Source organism: Aspergillus welwitschiae, assembly GCF_003344945.1.
Source record: "Aspergillus welwitschiae strain CBS 139.54b unplaced genomic scaffold BDQ94scaffold_24, whole genome shotgun sequence".
Taxonomy (NCBI): Eukaryota; Fungi; Ascomycota; class Eurotiomycetes; order Eurotiales; family Aspergillaceae; genus Aspergillus; species Aspergillus welwitschiae.
In genome coordinates, this window is record NW_020798718.1 from 220,900 (window position 1) to 244,706 (window position 23,807).

General features: G+C 51.7%; 8 protein-coding genes across 8 annotated transcripts; 6 read left to right on the forward strand and 2 right to left on the reverse strand.

The window, feature by feature from the left end:
• Positions 1 to 534: 534 nt before the first annotated feature.
• Positions 535 to 1,777, forward strand: BDQ94DRAFT_172127 (NIPSNAP family protein; the record flags this gene model as incomplete). Its single annotated transcript, XM_026771904.1, has 2 exons — positions 535 to 1,210; positions 1,293 to 1,777. 2 exons carry the CDS (start codon positions 535 to 537, stop codon positions 1,775 to 1,777), a joined length of 1,161 nt encoding a protein of 386 aa, XP_026624380.1.
• Positions 1,778 to 2,706: 929 nt separating this feature from the next.
• Positions 2,707 to 5,066, forward strand: BDQ94DRAFT_147277 (aminoalcoholphosphotransferase). The gene is made up of 7 exons (XM_026766990.1): positions 2,707 to 3,253; positions 3,335 to 3,344; positions 3,408 to 3,565; positions 3,647 to 3,693; positions 3,759 to 3,854; positions 3,911 to 4,575; positions 4,625 to 5,066. The coding sequence occupies exons 1-7, from the start codon at positions 3,114 to 3,116 to the stop codon at positions 4,733 to 4,735; spliced, it is 1,227 nt and encodes a 408-aa protein (XP_026624381.1). The 5' UTR covers positions 2,707 to 3,113; the 3' UTR covers positions 4,736 to 5,066.
• Positions 5,067 to 5,294: 228 nt separating this feature from the next.
• BDQ94DRAFT_147283 (40S ribosomal protein eS27) lies at positions 5,295 to 6,611 on the forward strand. Its single transcript, XM_026766991.1, has 3 exons — positions 5,295 to 5,416; positions 5,611 to 5,673; positions 5,759 to 6,611. The coding sequence occupies exons 1-3, from the start codon at positions 5,414 to 5,416 to the stop codon at positions 5,939 to 5,941; spliced, it is 249 nt and encodes an 82-aa protein (XP_026624382.1). The 5' UTR covers positions 5,295 to 5,413; the 3' UTR covers positions 5,942 to 6,611.
• A 380-nt stretch (positions 6,612 to 6,991) lies between these two features.
• On the forward strand, positions 6,992 to 8,027 carry BDQ94DRAFT_60582 (alpha/beta hydrolase). Its single transcript, XM_026776150.1, has one exon. The coding sequence runs from the start codon at positions 7,101 to 7,103 to the stop codon at positions 7,968 to 7,970; it is 870 nt and encodes a 289-aa protein (XP_026624383.1). The 5' UTR covers positions 6,992 to 7,100; the 3' UTR covers positions 7,971 to 8,027.
• On the reverse strand, positions 8,028 to 9,898 carry BDQ94DRAFT_60581 (proteasome regulatory particle lid subunit RPN5). The gene is made up of 5 exons (XM_026776149.1): positions 9,682 to 9,898; positions 9,574 to 9,630; positions 9,282 to 9,518; positions 8,737 to 9,225; positions 8,028 to 8,685 (listed from the first exon to the last, which is right to left on the reverse strand). Exons 1-5 carry the CDS (start codon positions 9,763 to 9,765, stop codon positions 8,086 to 8,088), a joined length of 1,467 nt encoding a protein of 488 aa, XP_026624384.1. The 5' UTR covers positions 9,766 to 9,898; the 3' UTR covers positions 8,028 to 8,085.
• Positions 9,899 to 10,632: 734 nt separating this feature from the next.
• BDQ94DRAFT_147288 (putative siroheme synthase) lies at positions 10,633 to 12,719 on the forward strand. The gene has a single exon (XM_026766992.1). The coding sequence runs from the start codon at positions 10,924 to 10,926 to the stop codon at positions 12,586 to 12,588; it is 1,665 nt and encodes a 554-aa protein (XP_026624385.1). The 5' UTR covers positions 10,633 to 10,923; the 3' UTR covers positions 12,589 to 12,719.
• Positions 12,720 to 12,888: 169 nt separating this feature from the next.
• Positions 12,889 to 14,729, reverse strand: BDQ94DRAFT_180421 (uncharacterized protein; the record flags this gene model as incomplete). The annotated part of the gene is made up of 3 exons (XM_026773616.1): positions 14,443 to 14,729; positions 13,295 to 14,379; positions 12,889 to 13,237 (listed from the first exon to the last, which is right to left on the reverse strand). The coding sequence occupies exons 1-3, from the start codon at positions 14,656 to 14,658 to the stop codon at positions 12,889 to 12,891; spliced, it is 1,650 nt and encodes a 549-aa protein (XP_026624386.1). The 5' UTR covers positions 14,659 to 14,729.
• Positions 14,730 to 16,077: 1,348 nt separating this feature from the next.
• On the forward strand, positions 16,078 to 23,800 carry BDQ94DRAFT_180424 (ketoacyl-synt-domain-containing protein; the record flags this gene model as incomplete). Its single annotated transcript, XM_026773617.1, has 2 exons — positions 16,078 to 22,532; positions 22,588 to 23,800. 2 exons carry the CDS (start codon positions 16,078 to 16,080, stop codon positions 23,567 to 23,569), a joined length of 7,437 nt encoding a protein of 2,478 aa, XP_026624387.1. The 3' UTR covers positions 23,570 to 23,800.
• Positions 23,801 to 23,807: the final 7 nt, after the last annotated feature.

The window sequence follows — 23,807 nt, forward strand, 5'->3', positions numbered from 1 at the left end:
CCTCCATTGGCTCTATTCGATTGTCACCTAATATCCTACATACCCGTGGCTGTTAACCGATAACCGTCATTGGGGATTATTACTTCTCCGCCCAACAATTCGACCCTCCTCTTTGCTGATCCTGGACTCTGGAAGCTTGCGACCTGACTGGTTCCGTGGACTCCTGCTGCAGTGCGCCTTCCTTTCAGCCGTCGGTCAGGTCGTTGTAACGCATCGCGTGTCTTCCTACCTCTCCCATCCCTGCCCTTACCTGCTGTCTCAGTTACTCTTCCTATTTCCTACATCTACTTCCCCTCTCCTGTCGGTAAACCCCTCTTCTCTTGTGTCGCCTTTCGCAGTCTGATCGCTGTCGTTGGGCTCCTCTTCTGTATTGCTGTCAACCCAACACACGTCCCTCGATCCTTCATTTACATCCCTCCGTTTCTTGCCCAACCACCCGGTCCTGTCACTATTTTGTGAAGAATCTCCCCACTGTATCCCCTTGCCTCAAATCGCATCCGTTTCTGTATAGCTAAATCAGCTCCCTACGGAATCATGCTCGCCCCCCGCCTGTTGCGGCCGGCATCTTCGCTGGTTCGCCCCTTCAGTTCCACTGCCACTGCTTCCCGCGCCCCCTCTATCCGTGACATCACCCCCGACTCGGCTGTTGAGTTTAACGCACGTCAGAAGGAGTTCCGCGAGAACCTGGAGGTTGCTCGCAAGAAGAGAGAACAGCAAGAGAGTCAGTCTGTCGATGCTTCTGGTTCTACCTCTGCCCCATCCCCTGCATCCCGTGACCGCCTTCGTGAGTACGCTACCGCTCCCACTGCTCCGAGTGAGAGCAATGCGAGCAGTAACAAACATCCCGTTTTTGATGCCGCTGAAGTTCTTGATAATAAGGCTTTGGGCTCACTTTCTACCCACCGTATTATAGGAGACGAGCAGCTGCAGGAAGCCAGTCAGTCTCCGAAGCGCGGCCCCCTGTCGTCGCTCATCTACGGAACCAAGGAAGGCCAGCAGCTGGACAAAGATATCGAACGGTCATTCTCGCAGGTTCTCGCCCGTGGAAAATACGTACATTCCATCGTCTTTCACGACGTGAAGCCCGATAAAGTTGACGACTATGTGAACCTCGTCGGCCAGTGGTACCCTCGCATGGCTGCCGACCCCGAGAACCGGGTGAATTTGGTTGGCAGCTGGCGCACGCAGGTTGGAGATAATGACACCTTTGGTACTTGAATTGACGCGCCCATCCAGTTCTTCACTACCGCTGAGAATGCCTCTATTACTGTGGATGCTAACGGTTCTTGCAGTTCACATCTGGGAATATCAGCGATATGAAGGCTACCATGCTTCCCTTCACAACATCTCCTGTCACCCCGAATTCCCCGAATTTGACCGGCAGTTGAAGGGCTTGATCAAGAGCAAGAAGACGTCGCTGATGCAGGAATTCTCTTTCTGGCCCACGACGCCTCCGCGGCGCCTGGGCGGCCTCTTTGAGCTCCGATCATATACCCTTCATCCCGGGAATCTTCTGGAGTGGGAAACACACTGGCGTCGTGGCCTCAAGGCTCGCCGGGAGGTGATGGAGGGTGTTGGGGCGTGGTTTGTTCAGATCGGAGACCTGAACACCGTGCACCATCTCTGGCAGTTTGCGAACCTCGAAGAGCGGAAAGTCCGCCGGGAACAATCCTGGGGTATCGAAGGCTGGGCGGAAACTGTCCACAAGACGGTGCCACTCATCCAGACCATGCAGAGTCGGATCCTGATCCCCATGCCCTGGAGTCCTGTTGGCTAAGCCGGTTCACCTCGACGATCATCACATGGTCTTGATCACGGGATGAGTTCTCCAGGACCGGGGCATACGGAGCCAAGCCCGATGACTTGTGTTCCTCAACGGTCCGAGCGCCAATGAGCAGAGAGGGAATAGTAGGAAGTATGGAGGATAAATAGGAGACCAATCAAGGATGGAGCGACTCAGCCCTGTCTATTGTTGCAGCGAATGCCGAATCATGAGGCCTTCGAGCCATATGGGGTAGTGCACACACTCGGCACGCAGCTCATTGTTCCTCTCAGGAGCCGGCCTTGGTTCCCTTCATGTATCGTATCTAGCATTAGCATACCTATGTTCAAACTGACACCCATTTTCTTGTATCTGCCATCTACTATCCTGCTCTCCCGCTCATCTCCAAGCTATCTATCTGCAAAGTCGAAGACCAGCTGTTGTAAACAAAGTTGATCCATGGCCCCGCTTGACTGTTCTAGCGTATCCTGCGCGACTCCGCTTTGTCGTCGACTAAATTCATTTCCGTCATGGCAAGCTGCCTCGGTCGTCGCGCGACTCAGTAGACTGGCTGCTGGTGTGCTGGCGCCCCCCACCTGTCCCACGACGATCACAGACGGGCTTCCGTAGCAGACTGGTCGTTGGAAATGAGGAGACGTTGGCGCGGTCTTGTCTCCTCCGTCCGAGGTAACCCAGCAAATGAAAAGCAGCACTGCACGTGGGTATTTCGCGGAAATCCACCTGGTCCTTCGACGCTGTGCGGTGGGATTCTTCGCAGCGCCTAAACTCGTCGAAAGTTCTTGGCCGTCGAAGAGAAGAGGGACCGCCTCGATACGGCTCCCTCACTGGCTTTTTGGCTCCCCGCGTCCGCCCTCCCGTCTTTGCCTTTGCCTGGACTTTTTCCGCCGGCAGAAAAAAAAGTTACTAGAAAATTCAAGGCCGGAAAAAAAGCGACAGACATCAACAAGCAGCACCCACTTCCTTCTTCCTCGCCGCGTTGCTTTTTCTTCTTTTATTCTCCCCACTCGCGCTACTTTATCTTCTTCTTCTTTTTTTTCGTCTCTTTTTCTTTTTCTTCTTATACTTCGACCGTGTCCTTATACCAGCTTCATCTTTAATATTTAGCAACCCTTTCTCCGCTCCCCTGGCCCTGGTTCGCCTTTTCCGGCTCTTGTTTCCTTACTTTACCGCGCGGCATCTGCAATTCTGGCATCAACTCCAGCCCGCTTTCGGTTTGACCTTCCTCGCGTCAAAGATTCAAGAGACCATCTACGTCCAAGCATTTTGACTATCTAGATTTACAGGCCGTATTGCTCGCTGTAGCTCAGGCCCCTTGTGACCAACAGGCAACATGGTGTACATCCGCCAGCATCAACTACCCAAGCTGCGGGAATACCGTTATGCAGGAGTCGATCTTTCGCTTGTTAGCCGCTATGTCCTCAAGCCGTTCTATAATAACTTCGTGATCAAGTTCTTCCCTATGAGCATGGCGTAAGTGACGATACTGGCTTGTTTCGTCCTCTAGTTTTATTCTCGTCTGGCTAACAGCCTTTGTTTTCCCCCCGGTCTTAGTCCTAATGCCGTAAGTCATCTTAGCCCTGGACTGGCCCTGCTGCGACAAAGACCAATAACTGAGGACCGGTAGATTACCCTGACTGGGTTCTTCTTTGTGGTAGTCAACTTCTTCACCATTCTCTGGTACAACCCGACTCTAGACCAGGACTGCCCGCCCTGGGTCTATGCCAGTTGCGCCATCGGGTTGTTCCTTTACCAGACGTTTGACGGCGTAGACGGCATCCAAGCGTACGAACTGCCCTTTGCGCCCCATTTTTGATGTGATTATCTTGTCCGCTGGTAGACTGCATGCTAAATCTGATCTTGCAGGCGGAGAACCAAGCAGAGCGGTCCTCTGGGTGAACTGTTTGATCACAGTAAGTTAGATGGGTCGGCCTGACCACTTTTAAATGTCGGACCGGGAATTAAGCTTCGCCTGCAGGTGTCGATGCATGCAACACGGCCTTGGGAGTCTTGATCTTCGCGGCCGCTATGAATCTTGGCCAATCTTGGGCAACGGTGTTGACCCTTTTCGGATGTAGGTGGCTCTTCGGCCAAGTCCCATGAGCACAGTGCAGTGCTGATAAGATGCAGCGACTATGACCTTTTACGTCCAGACGTGGGACGAATACTACACCCAGGTGTTGACCTTGGGAATCATCTCGGGCCCCGTCGAGGGTGTCCTGACTCTCTGCGTCGTGTTTGGCTTTACGGCCTACATGGGCGGTGGCAGCTTCTGGCATCGTTCCATGCTGGAGACCGTTGGAGTTCCCAAGTTCGCCTTCATTCCCGAGCACATCTACGATATGGCCTTTACGCAGTGGTATCTCGTCTACGGCGGAGTTCTCCTCTTCTTCGCCATTGCTTCCAGCATCGTGCACGTCATGCAGGTGCGCCGTGAGCGTGGTCAGGACCCAATCAAGCCCCTTTATGGCTTGCTCCCTCTGGTCGCAGTGTGGACTCTCGTGCCGGCTTATCTCTACCTACAGCCCACCATCCTGGAGAACTACATGGTCCCGTTCTGCCTGTATGTCGGCATGATCAATGCATATGCCGTGGGAAGGATGATCTGCGCGCACCTGGTCAAAGCCAGCTTCCCTTACTTCAACATGCTCCTGATTCCCCTTGCTTTGGCGGTGCTTGACAGTGCTGGTGCGGTCTTTGGATACTGGCCGAGTGTGCTGGGTGATGGTGTGAGACAGATCGCTTTCGTCTGGGTGTGCTTGGGTCTGTCGATCGGCGTTTACGGCAGCTTCGTAGTAAGTGTAATCATTGACCATTAGAGGGCGAGACGCTAATTGAAAAAAGCACGACATCATCACGACGATATGTGACTATATCGACATCTGGTGCTTGACGATCAAGCACCCGCACGTGGAAGTGGTGACCGCCAATGGAGATGCGAAGAAGTTGAACTAATGAGGTTGCGAATGATGGCGGTGAGGGTACGAAAGAATGGTGTCAAAGGTGGAGAACGTCGAATCGCATAAGACGGTAGACGGTAGATTAATTGGACGGAAAAGCCGTTCGTGCATCCTGGCCTTGCGCTATCAGGAGCATTGGAACCGAGTCGCAAGTCGTCCGGTGTCTGAATGGCAGGCACATGTCACCGGACCGGAAACGTATGTCATGGCCGTATCTAAGCAGCGTATATTGGATTAGCGATAGAAAATGTATTTGTATGAGATTAGCAGCTGCCGAGTGGCGACAATGCGTCAACCACCGTAATCGATCTGCCCATCCGAGTAACAGGTAAATAGATAGTAGGACAAAGTAAGAAAGGGAGCTCCATCGAAGGACCTTGGAGCATCTAGCAGCATCTGGCGGCTGATATAAGCAGCCCGTGATTGGTGGAGAGGGCATCAGCCACAGGGGCCACTGCCGGGCGGTGGCAAAAGTGCTTGTTCGGGCAGTATTAGCGAGAGGGTTGCAACCCTATGCGCCCCCAAACGGGCCGCCGTGGGTGACGCCGTCGAGAATTCCCTTCAGCGCTCGCCATCTCCACGAGACCACCTTTTTGCTTTCACCCTCAAGCAGGCCATCTCCATCAGCGCTACATTCAACTCCCTTCGCTGATCGACTTTTTGTCTCGTCAAGATGGTACGTTCTACCCCTTCGATGCCATCCCACAACCTGCCCGACATATCTCCCTGCATGTTTGCATAGAAATGGCTGTCGCCGCTAGCCATCAGTGCAACCCCGTCGTCGCCACCATCTCGTCGCCGCAGGCATCTCGAAATTTTTATCGAAAGGAAAGGATGAATGTTGAACTGACGGATATCCCTTCGAAATAGGTTCTCGCGGTCGACCTCCTCAACCCCGCGCCTCAGGCTGAGGCCCGCAAGCACAAGCTCAAGGTATGAACAATCCGTATCGGGAAAAAAGTGATAGATAAGAAAGGGAAGGGAATGGGTTGGCTGATATCGGTTATTACTTCGACAGACCCTTGTGCCTGCTCCCCGCTCCTTCTTCATGGACGTCAAGTGCCCCGGCTGCTTCACCATCACCACCGTCTTCTCCCACGCCCAGACCGTTGTCGTCTGCGCTGGTTGCTCGACCGTTCTGTGCCAGCCCACCGGTGGTAAGGCCCGTCTTACTGAGGGCTGCTCTTTCCGCCGCAAGTAAACGTCTCGACCCAACCGTGCCGGAGCGATTATGAAAGCAATGTGGCGTTCTTCAATGATGATGGATTAATATATCTCGTTTTTCTGAGGAAACAGATTCAGATAGAAGATGGAATCCTCGCCCCTTGCGAGAAAGCCCTGCGGAACCACACAGACAAGGGAAATGAAAAAAATTTTTGACCAGGCACAGAACCTCGTTTTTGATACACCTTTTCAAAAAAAGCGTTTACTACTTTTTATCTTCCTACATCTCTGCGCAGGGGAGTTCCGGATATCTGGCACATGATCGGTCCATACTACCAAAAACTACTCTTGCCTTATATCTTGCTCTTGAGTTTTTCGCTTGATGATTTTTACTATTCGCCAACTTGTGTTCCTTGTACCTACGACGGATGTACCTCGAACAGGGGCACGATGGGGAAGAATCATACAACGCCACCAGTCACGTCTGCACATGCGCTTCTGCCGGTTGCCGCAGGAATTCGGATATTGCGGAAGGAGGAAAAACAGATTTCATCGTGGAAGATGAATGATGGCGGCTCCGGTATTGTGCGCAGCGGCGTGACTGGCTGCAGGGGCCGGTTACTAGGTCTGAGAGGACGGTGCCGGCCCTGCAGAGTTGTGATACCCTCGTGCGGTAGCAATCGTATGTTTTATTTGGTCAGTATGGACATCAGGTTGTAAATGTAGCCCGGTAGCCCAGTAGCCCCTCGAAATGCGTAGATCTGGACCGCACCTCCGCAATGCTGAAGCTGGGGTCACCGAGTGCCCTTGCATCTAGACTCATCCAACGATCCCGGCCCATGTGTACGAGTGCCACCTCTTGGACCGTAGACATAACCCTCAACAACGTCTAACTGATCAACAACTAGACATAAATCAAGGAAGTCCCTACCTTGTATCTATCCTACAATCCACTTTTAAGCCCATCCCCATACCGTAGACAGGAATATACCCCAACCAACTAACCACCCATCCACCCCGCTTATCTTATCTCCTCTCATCCTCCCACTAGTACTTTTTCTCTCCCCGACATCCATCGTCCTCAATACACTACTCCCATATATTACTTCTCCTATTACACTCTTTTCTACCCCCAACACCACCCCCTTCACACGAAGAAACCAAAGTTCACAGTCAAAGGAAATAAAAAAAAAAGCATGCCCCCCCTCAAACTCCTCTGCCTCCACGGCTACACGCAATCCGGCACCCTCTTCCACGCCAAATCCCGCGCCGTCATAAAACACCTCACCAAGACCCTCCTCCCCACGACCGGCTACACAATCACAACCACCTACCCAACCGGTCCCATCCACCTCCTCCCCTCCGATATCCCGGGCTACGAACCATCCACAAACCAAGGTGGCACCAACGATGAACCAACAGAAGCCTACGGCTGGTTCCGGCGCTCCTCCACCGCGAACCCACCCCTCTATACAGACCTGCATTTGGGACTAGAGACGATCGCCAACGTCATCAAGACCGAGGGGCCGTTCGACGGCGTAGTGGGGTTCTCGCAGGGCGCAGCGATGGCGGCGATTGTGGCGGCGTTGTTGGAGCCCGGGAGAGAGGAGGTTATGAATAAGTTTGCGAGCGAGGGGAGTGTCTTTGAGGAAACGGGGGAGAATGTGAAGGGCTTTGAGGTGCCGAGTGTCTGGTGGGAAAATGTGAGGAGTGTAGGGCAGGCGCCGTTGAAGTTCGCGGTTTGTTATAGTGGGTTTAGGGCGCCGGGGCCGAGGTATAGAGGGTTTTATGAGGGTGGGGTGAAGACGCCTGTGTTGCATGTTTTGGGGTCGTTGGATGCGGTAGTCGATGAGGGGAGGAGTAAGGCGTTGGTGGAGGTTTGTGATGCGAAGGATGTGGAGGGGAGAGTGGTGGTGCATCCCGGAGGCCATTTTGTGCCGGCGCAGAGGCCGTATCTTGATGCTGTGGTGGGGTTTGTGAGGGGCGTTGTTGGGGATGTTAATGGAAATGGGGGAAAGAAGGAGAAGGAGGAAGTGGATGTTAATGAGATGGAGCTGCCTTTTTAGAATATAGATAGAGTAGATTAGTTGTATAGAGGAATGCAATGTATGTATATGACCATGTCATTATTGTCCCATTCTACTTCATCAGTGTATATCTGCGGTTCTGCTACTCAGTAATCTACCGGGCCTTGCCCTTCTCTCGCGTGGGAAGGATCCGCGCCATCATCTCCTCCTTCGTGATCAGATGGTCGATCCGCTCCAGCAGCCCCAGAAGGCTCTTCATGTCGCTGCTCCATTCGTTCAGCACGTCGTCGGCATCGCGCGGCTTGGCGAAGTTGACCAGTCGGGCTGGACGGTCGATCTTGGCGTAGATTGTCTTCGAGCAGACCAGCTCGCTGATGTACTTCTCCGTTTCCTCCTCCGTCAGGTCCAACAGTTCGGTCAACCGGCCCATCTGGATACGTGTGTAGTACTTGGCCACCACCCGCACGTTATGCTCGATCACGCGCTTGCGGAGGTCCTGCCACCTCCGGTGCGCCTGGTCCTCGACCGATTGGCTGGGCTGAGGGCTGAAGACATCCGTGTTGCAGAGGTGAGGGCCGAATTGCTCGCCCACCATCGGCCAGCGCATCAGCTCGTGGATGGTGAAGAGCTTCACTAGCCGGCCTTCAACTGGGACGAGAGAGAGCCGCGAGTCTTGCTGAATGCGGTGCAGCAGATCCGATTGCTCGTTATCGTAGGGAGACAAGACGATATAGTAGACAATTCTAGCGAGAACCTAGACGGTGTCAGCTTGAAGGTACTAATTAACCACCTAGGGTGAACTTACGGCGCGAAGTTGCTCCGGGTTGTTCTCCACCGACTCCGTATCCAGCACTTCCCGGTAGTGTTTGCAAACATCCAGGTATTTGTAGTCGTGGTTGGCGAGGATAATCTGTTGTTCGTAGTAGCGAAGCTTCAAGTCGGTCACGTCATCGTCCACCTCCATTGGTGCCTCATCCGGGCTACGAGTCTTCTCCTTCTCTTCGGCTTCCTTCTTCAGCTTCTCAATTTCCTCCGGGCTCTTCTTCGGCTTGCGGTTGAAGTATCTCTTGTTGATCTTGCGGCTGAGGATGGTGGCCTGTGTCCAGTCGCCCCGTTCTATGCAGAGAGCAACCTGCTCCAGGATGAACTCTGTCTTCTCCCGTCTGGTCATGGAACCGAATGTTTCGACTTGCAACTCGCAAAGAATATCGGCGGCGGCATTAAGGTCGCCTTGGGTCTTTTTGATGTTGGAAAGGATGCGGGTAACACGGGCTCTCTCGACTTCGACGAAGATCTATATAGACGCGCATCAGCATGATGCGGAGCTGACTAGGTGGTTATTGCACTGACCTTGCCCTCAGTCACAGTCCGCAGCGTGTGAATGACAGACAGCTTGACCTCCAAGTTCGGCGTCTCATCCAGGAATCCCATCACCGTCTGGACCATCTTCGTTACGGCCTGCTTGAGCTGGCCATGCTTCTTGGATAGCAGGAGGACCTGGTCGTTCAGCAAGTTCCAGTCTCCCGAGTTTTTGCTGATTGTGACAATGGTGATAAGGATGCGCGATGTCGTGGCAAGATCCGAAGCCTGTAGGATGGGTAAGAATCGCGTTGTCGCCAGACAGACGAAGGAAGGACCATACTTGTCTTGCTTGCTTCTCCAATACAAGGAGCTTGTCAATGGCACCCTGAACATCGGTCTGTTGACGGTCAGTAAGTTACGTTTGCAGAAATAAAGGGAGAGCTCCGACCTTAGCAAGCTGCTCAGCCTCGGGGATCAGCTTGTCAGCATCCTTGGAGAAGTCCTTCTCCGGCTTCAACAGGGTTTCGGACATGGTGACGGAGGAGCGTCACAACAGGGTATAATTCAGATTTGGCGGGTATCAACCTGTAGAAAATATAGAAGGATGCTGAATATGGGAGGGGGTTATTGGGAGGAGATGGGAGCCTGGGGAATGATGAAAGATGAATGGAAGCATGGACTGGATCGGAGCTCTGACGTGCAGCTCGAGCTGGCGGCAGCTTTGTCACGTGATATACACCGCTGCAGCAACTTGGACCAGATCAACATCTTTCAAGGATGCTACTATCTAGTAGACGTGTTTCTTCATCTCTCAATGAAACTAACCTCGCAGCCGGTATGGTTCTATTCCTATTGAAACCAATTCACAAATACTACATCTGGTTGTCTACAATGATGAGTGTGACACTCCCGGCCACTACCACACACTATCGGGCCAATGTTTTGGTTACTACTAACTTAGGAGAAGCACACGAGACCACCACGAACCATCCAGCACTTTGATCCAGTTATAGAGCTGACGTGGTTTCCATCAGTGCAAGCTCCACGGCTCTAGCAAGAGTATCAGGCACCAAATCTTCGCAATGAATTATATCATTACCCATACTCGCTCCTAAAGACATGGGCTCGAGTCACGCCCGTTCTGGAAATAATTCTTCAGCTGATCTCGACTACCAGTACTCTGCTCTGCCATATATCATGACCAAAGTACAAGACATCGAACAGTCCTTTGCTATGGGTGCCACTGATATCAGGCACCATACTGAATCGCCCAATCCGGGGTCGGCTTATCTAAGCCACTGCATGCGATCACGCAATATCACCTTAACCCCATCAGGAAATGCATCTATAAATTTCCCAGAGGCAAAATGACTGCAATCCCGCTGGTTTCCTGTGGTGACTCAGTTTATTAATGGCTGTGATACGCTTATCGACCTGGCAGACGTGCTGACTGGAGAGCGTGGTTCTTATCTGCAATCGTTGCTCATCAGCTGGCTTTTCCGCGGAGTTGAAGAGTCTGGAAACTTAATCGACTGGCTACTTCGCTTTGTGGGATGCAAGCATAAATCGACTTGGGTCGTCCAATTCAGGGTCCTGATTGCTCTTAGTACCAGCACCTTTTTTTCGACAAAACGAAGTTCAAGCAAATATTGAAGGTTAGACCGCAAGACCCCGCGGTGGCAATTCAAACATGAAGGACGCCTCAGATAGTGGTGTTCCGGCACCTCTACTGACAGCCGTGAACGTCGAGTCTCACGTCCATCTGATCATCGGGGCCAACCCTCTTGCAGCAGCCCGTTGTGCAAAAAGCACTGAAGCTGGCGCAAAGCCGATTCTCATCTCCCCGGACACAGAGGGCCTGCAGTACACGTTGGTCGAACGGATTGAGAACGGCTCTGTGAAGTGGATCCGCCGAGAGTTCCAAGATGAGGATCTTACGAGCCTAGGAAGAGAGGAAGTCGACCACGTTGTAGACACGGTCTTCGTCACGCTAGGCGGAAACAACCCACTGAGTGCACACATCTCCAAGCTCTGCCGTCGTCTGAGAATCCCAGTCAATGTGTCAGATGCTCCGGAACTCTGCACCTTCAGCTTGCTGTCTACGTATTCGGACGGCCCTCTCCATATCGGCATCACGACATCAGGACGCGGCTGTAAGCTGGCATCGCGACTTCGGAGGGAAATTTCCTCGGGGCTTCCATCAAATCTCGGAAGTGCCATTGACAGGCTTGGTGCAGTGAGAAAGCGCCTTTGGGCAGAGGATTATGCTGCCGGACTATGTGATGCACCGCTAGAGGGTGACGAGGATGATGCAACTGGCCAACGGCATACATTCAACACATTGGTAACAGAAGACGACATCTCTGCAGCCAAAACCCGCCGCATGCGCTGGCTGTCCCAAATCTGTGAATATTGGCCCCTTCGCAAACTGGCTGCTATCACGGATGAAGACATCAACGCCATCCTCGAGGCTTACTCGTCTAGCAAAGATGGACTCAAAGATATCAACAGCCCAGAACCTTTGTCAAAGAAGGGCAAGATTGTTCTTGCCGGTTCTGGCCCAGGACACCCAGATCTACTCACACGCGCAACATACAATGCCATCCAGGCTGCCGACATCATCCTGGCCGATAAACTCGTCCCAGCACCCGTTCTAGAACTCATCCCTCGCAGGACGGAAGTCCACATCGCGCGAAAGTTCCCAGGCAACGCAGACCAGGCCCAGGAGGAATTCTTGAAGATGGGCCTAGACTCCCTGCATCGAGGAAGATACGTCCTCCGACTGAAGCAGGGCGACCCCTATCTCTACGGCCGCGGAGGCGAAGAATTCGAATTTTTCCGAGGCGAAGGCTACAAACCCGTAGTCCTCCCCGGTATCACCAGTGCACTGAGCGCGCCCCTCTTCGCAGACATTCCAGCTACGCACCGAGGCGTGTCCGACCAAGTCCTGGTTTGCACAGGCACAGGCCGCAAAGGCGCAGCCCCAGAACCTCCTACTTACGTTCCTACACAAACCGTTGTCTTCCTAATGGCCCTGCACCGTCTGTCCGCGCTCATAGAATCCTTGACTACGCAGCCAGCAGAGGGTACCCGTCCACGGACCCCATGGCCCAAAGACACTCCTTGCGCAATCATTGAGAGAGCCTCCTGCACAGACCAACGCGTCATCCGGTCTACTCTGGAGCACGTAAGTGCTGCCTTTGAAGCCGAGGGCTCGAGACCTCCTGGCCTGTTGGTTGTCGGCGCGAGTTGCCATGTTCTACATCCCGCTCAGGGACAGAAATGGGTCGTGGAAGAAGGATTCCGTGGATTGGATGAGTTGCTTACAGAGGTTACGGCTTGCCAGAATGAATGAGTGAGAGAGAAAGGGAGACTTTATGATTGTTACGTTACGGATGATGTTCGCTTCGGGTTTGGATCTGGATCTGGATTTTTGTTGCATAGATACCCATACACCAAATAGACGAAAGAAAACATTTTTGGTCACTTAATCTACGTATTGTATGTGCTATAGTCGTTTTGTTATTGACCGTTACTCTTGTTCTGAAGCGAAAATTTCAAGATTTGATCTTGATGTAGGACCGACACGTGCCAAGTGCAGGAACGGTTGATTGTAGCTAACGAGCTAAGTAGCGGTTCCCACATAGCTTCCTGCTCAACTAATTACCTTGATAACACGACGAGAAAGTACCTGGGCGATCTTCTCCCGTCGAGCGTTCATCTGTGCCAACTTGGCCCGTTGGATCTTCCCGCTCGCGGTCCGAGGTATCTCAGTGACGAACACCACACCTCCATCTAAAGCCTTGTAGCCTGCTAACTGGGATTTCGCGAATTGGTAAACTTCATCTGCAGTCAGGTCGGTGTTGAAGGCCGATGATTTTACCACAAAGGCTCGGGGTAGTTCGGTGCTCTTGTCGCTGGATTGGACTCCGAGGACAGCGGCATCGGATATTCCTGGGTGCTTGGAAAGGATGGCTTCTATCTCAGCGGGAGCTACTTGATTCCTGGGGAATTATTGTCAGGAAGGGCTCTGTTGAATGAAGAGTTAGGGGTTTACTTGCCCTTGTACTTTGATGAGTTCTTTGGCCCTGCCGAACAGGTAGTAGTATTCGTTTTGTCGGTAGGCCACGTCCCCGGTGCGAAACCATCCTTCTGCGTCGACCCCATCATCTCGTCCCTTGTAATTCGAGAATAGCCCTGTACCTCGTACGTATAGCTCGCCGGGGCAGTTGTCGCTGGTTATCATTATGCCTTCATCGTCGAAGAGTCTCGCCTCGTTTATCCCGACGAGCTTTCCGATACTTGCTTTATCGACGCGTTCTCCATACCTGCATATAAATACTGGGCCAGTCTCTGTCATGCCCCAGCTTTGCGCTGCAGTAGCCTGGGCGTGCAGTAATGCCTGAAATTTCTGCAACGATCCTGTGTCGATGGGTGCACCTGAGACGCCTACCATGCGCAGGGATGAAAGGAGCTCCGCCACAGGCCGAGAGGACTGAAGCGAGAGATGGACCACTGCTGGCACAATAAACACGTCTGTAATTTTGTTACTGTGAACAGCGGTGAGAAAGTGGTTAATATCAAACTTTTGCAAGAAGTACGCCGGCTCTCCTTGACGAATCGGGAATGTGTGCCAGAGTGCCCCGAAGCGATGGTATACCGGGACAACAACTAGTCTCTTGACATCGTATGGAAGCTCATAATGCATATTCAATTTCTCGGAGACAACGGCGTAGTGCGAGACGATGGCGGCTTTTGGAAGCCCACTAGTGCCGCTGGTGCAATACATACCTGCCGGTGTGGTTTTAGCCAGAGCTTCGTCATCGAATTTGATCCAATCCTCTTCGCCGCAGGAGAGAAGATCATATAATGTGATGGTTTCAGCATTTTCGCGACGATCACTGGGGCTTGGCTCTAGAAAGCTAGTGATGGCCATTTCTTCAAATAGGCAGATTTGCTCCGGACCGAGGCCTTTGCTGGCTGCAACGCTCTGGACAGCATGAAGCGTCTGGCTTGCCGTAATAATAAGCCTTGGTCTCCCCAGCTCAAGAACATTGACTAGCTCATGAGGTGGGCTGTCGGGACTGGCACCCATGTAAACGCCCCCGGCTCCTATTATGCCGAAAAAGAGGGCTGGGTGAACATACTAAGGACATTTAATCAGTTCCAGTCATTGTTGAACTAGACGTTGCCTGTGGGTTCTACCTACGTTATTGCCCAGATGAACCAGCACACACTCTCCTTGCTTGATATGCCGCCTGAGACCTGCGATCAGAGCCCGCACTAATTGACGGAGTTGAATAGCATTTAGACTGCGCAATGGGTTTCTCGCATCAATATAGAGTGGCTGGCTCTCGTCATACTCAACCGAGCGATCGAAGGCAAAGGACAACACGTCCTTGTACACAGCTGGAATGTTCATCATACTGAAAACACAGCTAGGCTCAAGAGTAACAGAATGGCAATTATTAGGTATGTCCGAGGTAAGATTCTTTGGTGTCGTTTCGGGAGGGTGCCTGAACCACGAGCAGACATGAACCCCGTCCTCAGCTTATTCGGCCCAAATCGCATCAGTCCGGATACGTAACCTGCAGGAGGAAGCCAGTTCCATTGGCAAATTGGAGCATGCAGCATGCAGCAGTAGCGCGTCCGTACTACCTCGCCAGGAAGGGTGCTGTAGGCATGATTAAATCACGAGGCTAGGCGGCCTGAACGCCTGTCAAAATGCAGCTACGCAGCTGGGGGTATAGATTTTCCAGATCCTGTAATTGGGTACAGCAAAAACGGAAGAGCGTTAAGTTTCCTCCATATCATTAGTTGCATGGCAAGCGCCTGAGTCGAATTGACTTGTTCGTTGTGACGGTGATCTAATCTGAACCCGATGCAGATAAGTCGCGCAGCTAGCTTATCTAGCGGCGGGGGCCTCGAATTCTACCGAGTTCCATAAACGAGGCTCCTGCCAGTGCGCATGGAGACATGCTATGTTTTCCAGAACACCCTGAGATCTCTTTCGGGTGACGATAGGAAATAACCTTAAATCATTGACAATTGGAGTTCTCTTCGCTTTATGGGCGTACACGCCTAATGTGAAGGGAATATCCGTGCTCTTAACCGGTCTGAGACATGCATATGTCGGGGTAATTTAGGCGACTCCGATGACGGCGATGAACCAACCGAAGGCCAGAATGAGGTACCAAGCCTAGACTGGTCTTACCTCCGACTGGGCGCAATTATGCAGCTGCAACACGAGCATCAGTCCCTCCAATGGGAGTTCCCAAGCCAAACCCAGTGAATGCCTTTGTATCGAGCCGGCCGAGAGGAAGTGCTGATTACGGCGCCCTGCCTTGTTCGCTTCACCCCAAATAATGGCTGGACATATGGCACCCTGCAGGTGACCCACTGGTGCAACGTTCGTTCTCCAAGGTCTATCGACTAAGAGATGAGGATGATGGTATTCAAGGAGGCGGCTTGCATGCCGAGTGACAGGTTCAGAACCTGCATCCCCAAACCCCACCTGCATTGTCTCAACAAGGACGTCCCTTAGTTAGGAGGCGTCTGCTTTGTCTGCATGAGAAAGGGTACCAAGAACTGCACCATTCTGACATTAGCGCTGTTGGTTCTCGTAAAGTACACTTGCTCAGAAGCAAGGCCACCAAAGCCACCAAGTTAGACCAATACTAATTGAATACAAGCACGCCACGAGAAATCAGATAAAGCGGGAGGTAGTTGAAGTGCATAAGAAGGAAAGGAGACCTGCAGTCCGTCTCGGTCATCTGACCTGGTGGCCTTTTCTTAATCACTCTATTCTGATTTCTCTCCCTCTCCCTCTTTTTCCTTATTCTTCATGTCAGTCCCTGAACCCATCGCAATTATTGGGACAGGATGCAGATTCCCTGGCTCTGCATCCTCCCCGACTAGGCTCTGGGACCTTCTGCTCCATCCGCGCAATGTAGCTTCTAAGGCACCCAGTGATCGCTTCAACCATGATGCCTTCTACCATCCTGATGAACATCATGGAACAGGAAACTCCCCTGAATCCTATTTCCTTACTGAGGACCCCCGCGCATTCGACGCGTCATTTTTCAATATCTCCCGTACTGAAGCAGAGTCGATGGACCCTCAGCAACGTCTGCTATTGGAGGTCGTCCACGAGTCGTTGGAAACAGCAGGCTTACCACTGGAAAGCCTGCGAGGATCTGATACGGGAGTATTTTGTGGCCTCATGAGTACGGATTATGCCAATCTGATCAGCCGGGACTGGGATGAAGTTCCCATGTATACCCCATCTGGAACGGCAGCGTCTATGCTTGCCAACCGTATTTCCTTCTTTTTTGACTGGCACGGTCCATCCATGACAATAGACACCGCATGCTCTTCAAGCTTGGTGGCCCTTCACCAAGGTGTAAGTGCTCTGCGAAACCAGGACTGTCACATGGCTCTGGTGGCTGCTAGCAACCTGATCTTCAGCCCCCGCGAGTATATTGCCGCTTCCAAGATGCACTTACTCTCGCCTACCGGACGGTGTCGTATGTGGGACGAGGGTGCGGATGGTTATGCACGGGGTGAGGGTATTGCTTCCCTGGTCTTGAAACGCCTCAGCGATGCTATTGCGGATGGGGATCCTATTGAATGTATCGTCCGCGCTACAGGAGTCAACGCTGATGGACGCAGTATGGGGATTACCATGCCGTCTAGCATTGCCCAATCAAAGTTAATCCGCTCCACGTATGCCAGCGTGGGGTTAAATCCGGCAGATCATCTCGAAGACCGGTGCCAGTTTTTCGAGGCCCATGGCACCGGTACGCAGGCTGGAGATCCCCAAGAGGCCACTGCTATCTATAATGCCTTTTTTGGGGACTCACAATTGCCTGAAAAGTCTACCCAAGAGCCCTTGTACGTGGGGTCAATAAAGACCCTCATTGGCCATACAGAAGGCGTAGCAGGGCTAGCGGGAGTTATAAAGGCCTCTCTATGCGTCCAGAAAGGCATTATACCTCCAAACATGCTATTAGAGCGCATAAACCCAGTTATTGCACCTCTGACTTCTCAACTCCGCATACCAACTGAGCCATTGTTATGGCCCAGCCTTGCCCCAGGTGTCCCTCGCCGGGTTTCGGTCAACTCGTTTGGCTTCGGTGGAAGTAATGCACATGCAATAATTGAGAGCTATATCCCTCCAACTAAGCTGACGCTAGGGCATAGCTTGTGCCCTCAAATACTTCCATTCGTCTTCTCTGCATGCACAGAGAAAACCCTGGTAGATGTTCTAGAATGCTATGACCGATTTCTCCAAGAGCATCCAGACATCGTTTTGGTGACCCTGGCCGAGTCGCTACTAAAGCGACGCTCAGCATTCAACCACCGTGTTGTTATTACAGCAGCCTCAATCGAGGCACTCCGAACCGAAATCCAGATAGAGCTGGAGAAGCAGGGGTCGGCAAGAGCAGCTTCTCCAGGTATTATGTCACGGCCCAGCAATGCTCCAAAACGAATACTGGGTATATTTACCGGACAAGGCGCACAGTATCCGCAGATGTTTTGGGACCTGATTGCGGCCAGTCCACAGGCCATGGTCTGGATGGCAGAGCTCCAAGAGTCATTAGATAGTCTTCCACCGGAGTACCGTCCAGACTTTTCGATGGTTCAGGAGCTCTCAGCTCCCGAGTCATCCTCAAGGATCCGCGAAGCATTTGTGTCACAGCCACTCCGCACAGCTGTGCAAATAATACAGGTGAACTTTTTACGGGCTCTGGGTGTGAGTTTTTCCACTGTCGTGGGACACTCCTCAGGCGAAATTGCGGCTGCTTATGCTGCTGGCGCAATCAGCGCAGCAGACGCCATCAGAATTGCATATCTGCGAGGCCTGGTAGCTAAGCAGGCTGTTTCAAAAGGCAAGCCTGGATCCATGCTAGCTAGTGGGATCCCCTGGGAAGAAGCACATGCACTTTGCTCTGAAGGTGGCTTCAGCGAGACAGTTAAGATTGCTGCGGTTAACTCTCCGGTAAGTGTCACGTTTTCTGGGGATACACACGCAATACAGGAGCTTGAATGGATGTTACAAAGCCTAGACCTCACGGTGCATCGCCTTCATGTGGACATAGCCTATCATTCCCACCATATGATACCATGTGCTGCACCATATCTGCATGCTCTCGAGGCCTGTGGGATTCGGGCAAATCCTACGACAACTAAGTGGTTTTCTAGCGTATATAAGGAAACAAAGGTGGACACAGAAGATATAAATCCACAATACTGGTGCCAAAATATGCTTCGTCCCGTGCTTTTCTCTCAAGCAGTGACCGCAGCTTTCGCAGACAATCCTAAATTTGATTTAGTGATTGAGGTTGGCCCGCATCCCACGCTCAAAGCACCATTCTTGCAGACCATTTCTGAGATGAAGGATGTAGGTCCAGAGGCTACCTATCTTGGTCTGGCTGAACGTGGTGGCAACAGTACGGAGGTATTTGCTCGCGCTATTGGCTCACTCTGGGCACAGATGGGAGCAAGAATCGACATCCAACGTTATCTGTCAATGTTCGATCATTCATATGGAAGCCGTTTCGTTAAACACCTACCCACATATCCTTTTGACAAGTCCCGAGCTTATTGGACGCTGTCTCGCCATACTAAAGCGCGTCTATATCACTCTGATCTCCCACACCCTCTTTTGGGGACTCTCAGCCCTGAAACAGGCGAGGACGAATGGCGCTGGCGCAACTACCTAAGCCGGACAGAACTCGATTGGCTCAATAACCATCAGGTTCAGTCTCAGGCCGTCTTCCCTGCGGCCGGGTACATATCAATGGCATTGGAAGCAGCTGCAAAAATTGCACGCGGCCAACCTCTGCGGTTGGTGGAGTTCGATAATGTGCGCATCCACTGTGCTGTCCCTATTCCTGACGACCCGCGGGGAGTAGAGATCATCTCGAAAGTCGTCATTGTGAAATCCGAAAACAATGTCATTGTCGCGGCCTTTCAATGTTACGCTAGCGTTGCCGAGAAACTGAAGACATGCGCCTCCGGGAAACTAACTCTGTCATTGGGGGAACAAGATGTTATGTTGTTGCCTCCTAGATCGTCTATATCAGCGCTATCTCAGTCGGTGGAAATCTCTGCATTCTACGCATCTCTAGAAAGGCTTGGGCTTGGTTACAGCGGTCCCTTCCAGGGGCTGAAGGCTCTCACTAGACAAGCGGATGGGTCGACGGGCATAATTTCAGGGACCGACCTGAGCTCATCTTTGCTTCTGCATCCAGCGATCATAGACTCCAGCTTGCAGGTCTTGTTAGCAGCGAAGAACATCGAAGAAGTCCATACACTACATGTTCCTGTGTCCATTGAGCACATCGCAATTAACCCGCAGTTGTGCAAGCACAGCTCAAGGGAGGCCATGACTGAGCTTGCTGTCGAAGCTTTTCTCGACGATGGTAGTTCAGATGGCATGACAGGAGATATTAACGCATTCGACCTTGACGGCCACGGTGTCTACCAGATCGAGGGCTTTTATGTCGCTCCACTTTCATCTCCTGAGGATCGTGCTATTTTTTCTAAGATTGTCTGGGGCCCGCTGCTGCCACAAACTGTTCCCAAAAGTGTATGTCAGGATTCTCAAAACAAAGAAGAGCTTCAGTGGGCGGAACGCTGCGCTCTTCTGTACATAAGAGATGCACGGGAGCAGCTATTTGCCGAAAAATGTACAAGTCTTGACCAACATCGATCTAGCGTTGTGGAATGGATGGATCATATTCTATCCACAACACGCGAAGGCACTCACCCGGTATGTCATCCAGATTGGCTAGACGGCACTCTGGAGGATGCTCTTGACATTGCTATGAGCATGGTACTCATAGATAGCACTTACTGGACTTCGCTTCGAATAGCCGGTGAATATTTATCGGATTTCCTCAGAGGGGGAAGCGAGATAACTGAGCTTCCGTACCAGGAAGGTCATATGAATTGGGTATATAAGGATCCCTTTGAAAACAACTTCAGCCGTTCAGAGCTTGCAGTGCTCGTTGACCAGATTGCTTTTCGCTACCCTCACATGAATATACTCGAGCTTAATGCAGGAAGGGGTTCGGCCACGGAATCAATTATGAAGGTAATCAAGCGTTCATATCAATCTTACACTTTCACTGATACGACTTCCACATCCTTTGCGGCGGCACAAGAAAGCCTTGCTCAACATGGAGACAGAATAGTCTACCAAGTGCTTGATATCATGTCACATCCCTTCGAGCAAGGCTTCAAGGAGCACTCATATGACCTTATTGTCGCAGCTGATATGATGTGGTGCGCTGAAAGCTTAATGCAAGCTCTGGCAAACGTTCGACGCCTGCTCAAACCTGGTGGGTATTTGGTCGTTCGCACCAACACTAATACAAGTGTAACCCGCTTTGGGTTGGTAGTCAGCTCATTCAAGAAGTGGTGGTCTGATGAGAATGGCGACCCTCATAGTCCGGTGATTAGCCTACAGAAATGGGATCTGCTGCTTAGGATGACTGGTTTTGGTGGACTCGAAGCGCTATCATCAGCTGGTCAGTTTGGCTACGCGTCTACCTTTGTCACACAGGCGATCGACGATCGTATTCGGCTACTCCGCGAGCCTGGGGATTTCCCGGAGACACTGTCAGATAACCTACTCCTCATCGGCGGAGCGACGGGAGCAACATCTAAAATAATATCGGCCCTAGAAGCATTGCTCAGGCCGTGGTTCCGTCAACTAGTTTCTATACAGAGCCTCGATGTACTGGACCTGGATGACACATATGGCTGGTGCGTCTTGAACCTCACTGATATAGACTCGCCTTGCTACGAGAATATCACAGCCCAATGTCTCAGCAGCCTCAAGGTGGTTATGAATAGCGCCAGTAGGCTTCTTTGGGTGACGAGTGGCCCGGAGAGTGTACAGCCCTATTTCAGCATGAGTAAGGCTACAGTTCACTGCCTCGCCTATGAGAATCCCCAGTCCATATTTCAGTATCTAAATATACCGGATAGTCAAGAGACCACTGTGCCTACTCTGGCCAAGATTTTCATGCAGTTGGTCCATACGCCTAAGGACAATAACGATGGCCTGGACGTCTGCCTTCATAGCACAGAATTCGAGTTACGGCTTGTGAATGGTGTGCTGAAAATCCCACGAATCCAGCTTGATGATTCCAGGAATAAGCGGTATTTTGCAAACCATCGCAGAGTCAACGGCCTGATTAATCTGCAAAATTCCAGGGTAGATATTGTTGCCCCATCAGCCAGACGCAGTGAGTTCATTCTATGCAAAAGCCTTCGATCCAGGCAAGAAAAATATTGCAGTGGTGCAACCCATCGTCGGCTTATCGTGCGTTATTCAACAATAACCGCCTATAAGGTGGAAGGTGCTGGCTTTCTGCATTTGGTCATCGGTCGAGATGAAAACGACAATACACGTTGGCTGGCACTATCCGATCAACACGCGTCAGCTATTGTGGCACCGCTCAACTGGTGCTGGCGGCTCCCTGACAGCGTTCCTGAGGGTCTAGAAGCTACTTTTTTGATGCGAACAGCTGCTGCCCTGTTGGCCACATCCATTGTTGACAAGGGGCGCCCCAACACATATATCATGCTCTATAAGACTGAAGGTTTATGCAAGGCCGTGTGTGATGCTGTCTCGGCCTTTGCTCTTGCACGAACTATTCGGGTATTGTTTGGGACCAGTGTTCAAGCCACAGTGCCGCAAAATGATGTGTTGTATATTCATGAGAGGAGCTCTTCTCGCACTTTATCTCGCCTTTTACCAAAAGAGATTTCCGTCCTTGTCGGCTGTACGCCAAGCGCAAGCAGTGCTTACGATCGAATTTTATCTCTCCTGCCCGAGGATGTTGTGCAAGTTGATGTCTCTAGTATGGGTAGGACATCGTCAAAGTTATTGCGGCCTGCTAGTCCGATCACCGTTGGGCAAACACTCTTTGCAGCCTGCGGGTTTGCGCTGCAAACTGCTACCTTGCAGCAGGAAATTCATCTTATTCCTGTCCAAAATTTGCTGGGTACTTCACCGGGAACAAATCAGCTGGAGATTGTGGACTGGACTCAGCCAGGCCAAGTCCCTATTCAAATCCAGACAGCAAGCTCTATGGTCTCATTATCCGCACGTAAAGCATACTTGCTCGTCGGGATGACTGGTGACCTTGGGAGATCTGTCTGCCAATGGATGATAAGGAGAGGAGCACGAACTGTGGTCCTTGGCAGTCGAAACCCCAATGTTGACGCGCAGTGGATTGAGGAGATGGCAAGGCTGGGTGCTCGAGTTGTTCCAATGAAAATGTGAGTGCCTACGCTGTCAGTAAGTTGAGACCATTTACTGATACTTCTTGAATAGTGATGTAACCAACCGAGAATCCGTGTCTCGTGCCTATGCTTCCATACGTGGATCACTGCCTCCAATTGGAGGAGTTGCCAACGGAGCAATGGTGCTCAAGGACTGCCTATTTGCTCAAGCTTCGCTAGAGGATATGCAGAGCGTCATGGCCCCAAAGGTTCAAGGGAGTGTTATTCTGAGCGAGGTGTTCGGTGGCCTGGATCTCGAATTCTTTATTCTCTTTGGATCAGCCGCTGGACCGCTGGGCAATATTGGTCAGACAGCCTATTCAGCGGCTACTGAATTCATGTCGGCGCTTATCAAACAGCGGAACGAGCAAGGTCTAGTGGGCAGCATTATCCATCCGGGACTAATCAAAGGGATAGGATATTTCGCAAGAGCAGATAGTGCAGTTCAGAACATGATTGAGCGGAACACTGGTGCCTCAAACTTCACTGAAGAGGATCTGCATGAGCTCTTCGCAGAGGGTATACTTGCAGGCCATCCAGGTTCCAGCAGTGACCCTGAGGTGATTGCTGGATACCAGGTCATAAATGCTGCAGAGAATCCTAGCGCGTTGTGGTTGCGAAATCCCAAGGCATGGAATCTCATTAGCCATGCGGCTAACCCGACCATATCTGCATCCGGCACTAACGACAAGATTCCGATAAGAACGCAACTCGAGCTGGCAAAGAGCATTGTTGAAGCCACAGGCATTATCACCGATGGCTTTATCAAGGAAGTGCGCTCTAGACTGCAACTGTCCGCTGAGGAATCGCTCACTGGAGCATCTGGATTGACTGACTTGGGGGTAGACTCTCTCGTGGCTATCGAGCTACGGCATTGGTTTGTTAGAGAGTTGTCTGTTGACCTCCCTGTGCTGCAGATCATCGGAGGATCATCCATCCAAGAGCTGGCTAGTACCGCTGCATCGAAGCTTTCAATGAATTTCACGCCGGACATTGGGACGGAAGGGGTGCCAACGAGCGGTACTGATGCTTGACTCGTTTGTGATACTCGCTGTGCAGTCTGCGACATATAGTCACTTCACCTGTATCCCCCAATATTTCAATTGATATGTCATCTTCATCTATATGTAGTAGTCGCTTCAGCCATGGAGCAAGTTCAACAATGAAAAGCAACTATACAAACATTCCACTTTGTATAAAAGCTGATGTCATCCAAGGGTCTCGGTGCGCTAGACCTAAGCAGGAAATATTCCGTCCCTCATAACGGCGCTA

Bases quoted from the DNA above. Each gene is read 5' to 3' on its own strand.
- BDQ94DRAFT_147277 (XM_026766990.1), top strand. From the start codon at position 3,114: ATGGTGTACATCCGCCAGCATCAACTACCCAAGCTGCGGGAATACCGT. The intron at 3,694-3,758 runs GTAAGTTAGATG...CTTCGCCTGCAG, and splicing joins GGGTGAACTGTTTGATCACA to GTGTCGATGCATGCAACACG. The intron at 4,576-4,624 runs GTAAGTGTAATC...AATTGAAAAAAG, and splicing joins GCGTTTACGGCAGCTTCGTA to CACGACATCATCACGACGAT.
- BDQ94DRAFT_147283 (XM_026766991.1), top strand. The intron at 5,674-5,758 runs GTATGAACAATC...TTACTTCGACAG, and splicing joins CCCGCAAGCACAAGCTCAAG to ACCCTTGTGCCTGCTCCCCG.
- BDQ94DRAFT_60582 (XM_026776150.1), top strand. From the start codon at position 7,101: ATGCCCCCCCTCAAACTCCTCTGCCTCCACGGCTACACGCAATCCGGC.
- BDQ94DRAFT_60581 (XM_026776149.1), bottom strand. From the start codon at position 9,765: ATGTCCGAAACCCTGTTGAAGCCGGAGAAGGACTTCTCCAAGGATGCT. The intron at 9,519-9,573 runs GTATGGTCCTTC...CCCATCCTACAG, and splicing joins TGGAGAAGCAAGCAAGACAA to GCTTCGGATCTTGCCACGAC. The intron at 8,686-8,736 runs GTAAGTTCACCC...GACACCGTCTAG, and splicing joins ACCCGGAGCAACTTCGCGCC to GTTCTCGCTAGAATTGTCTA.
- BDQ94DRAFT_147288 (XM_026766992.1), top strand. From the start codon at position 10,924: ATGAAGGACGCCTCAGATAGTGGTGTTCCGGCACCTCTACTGACAGCC.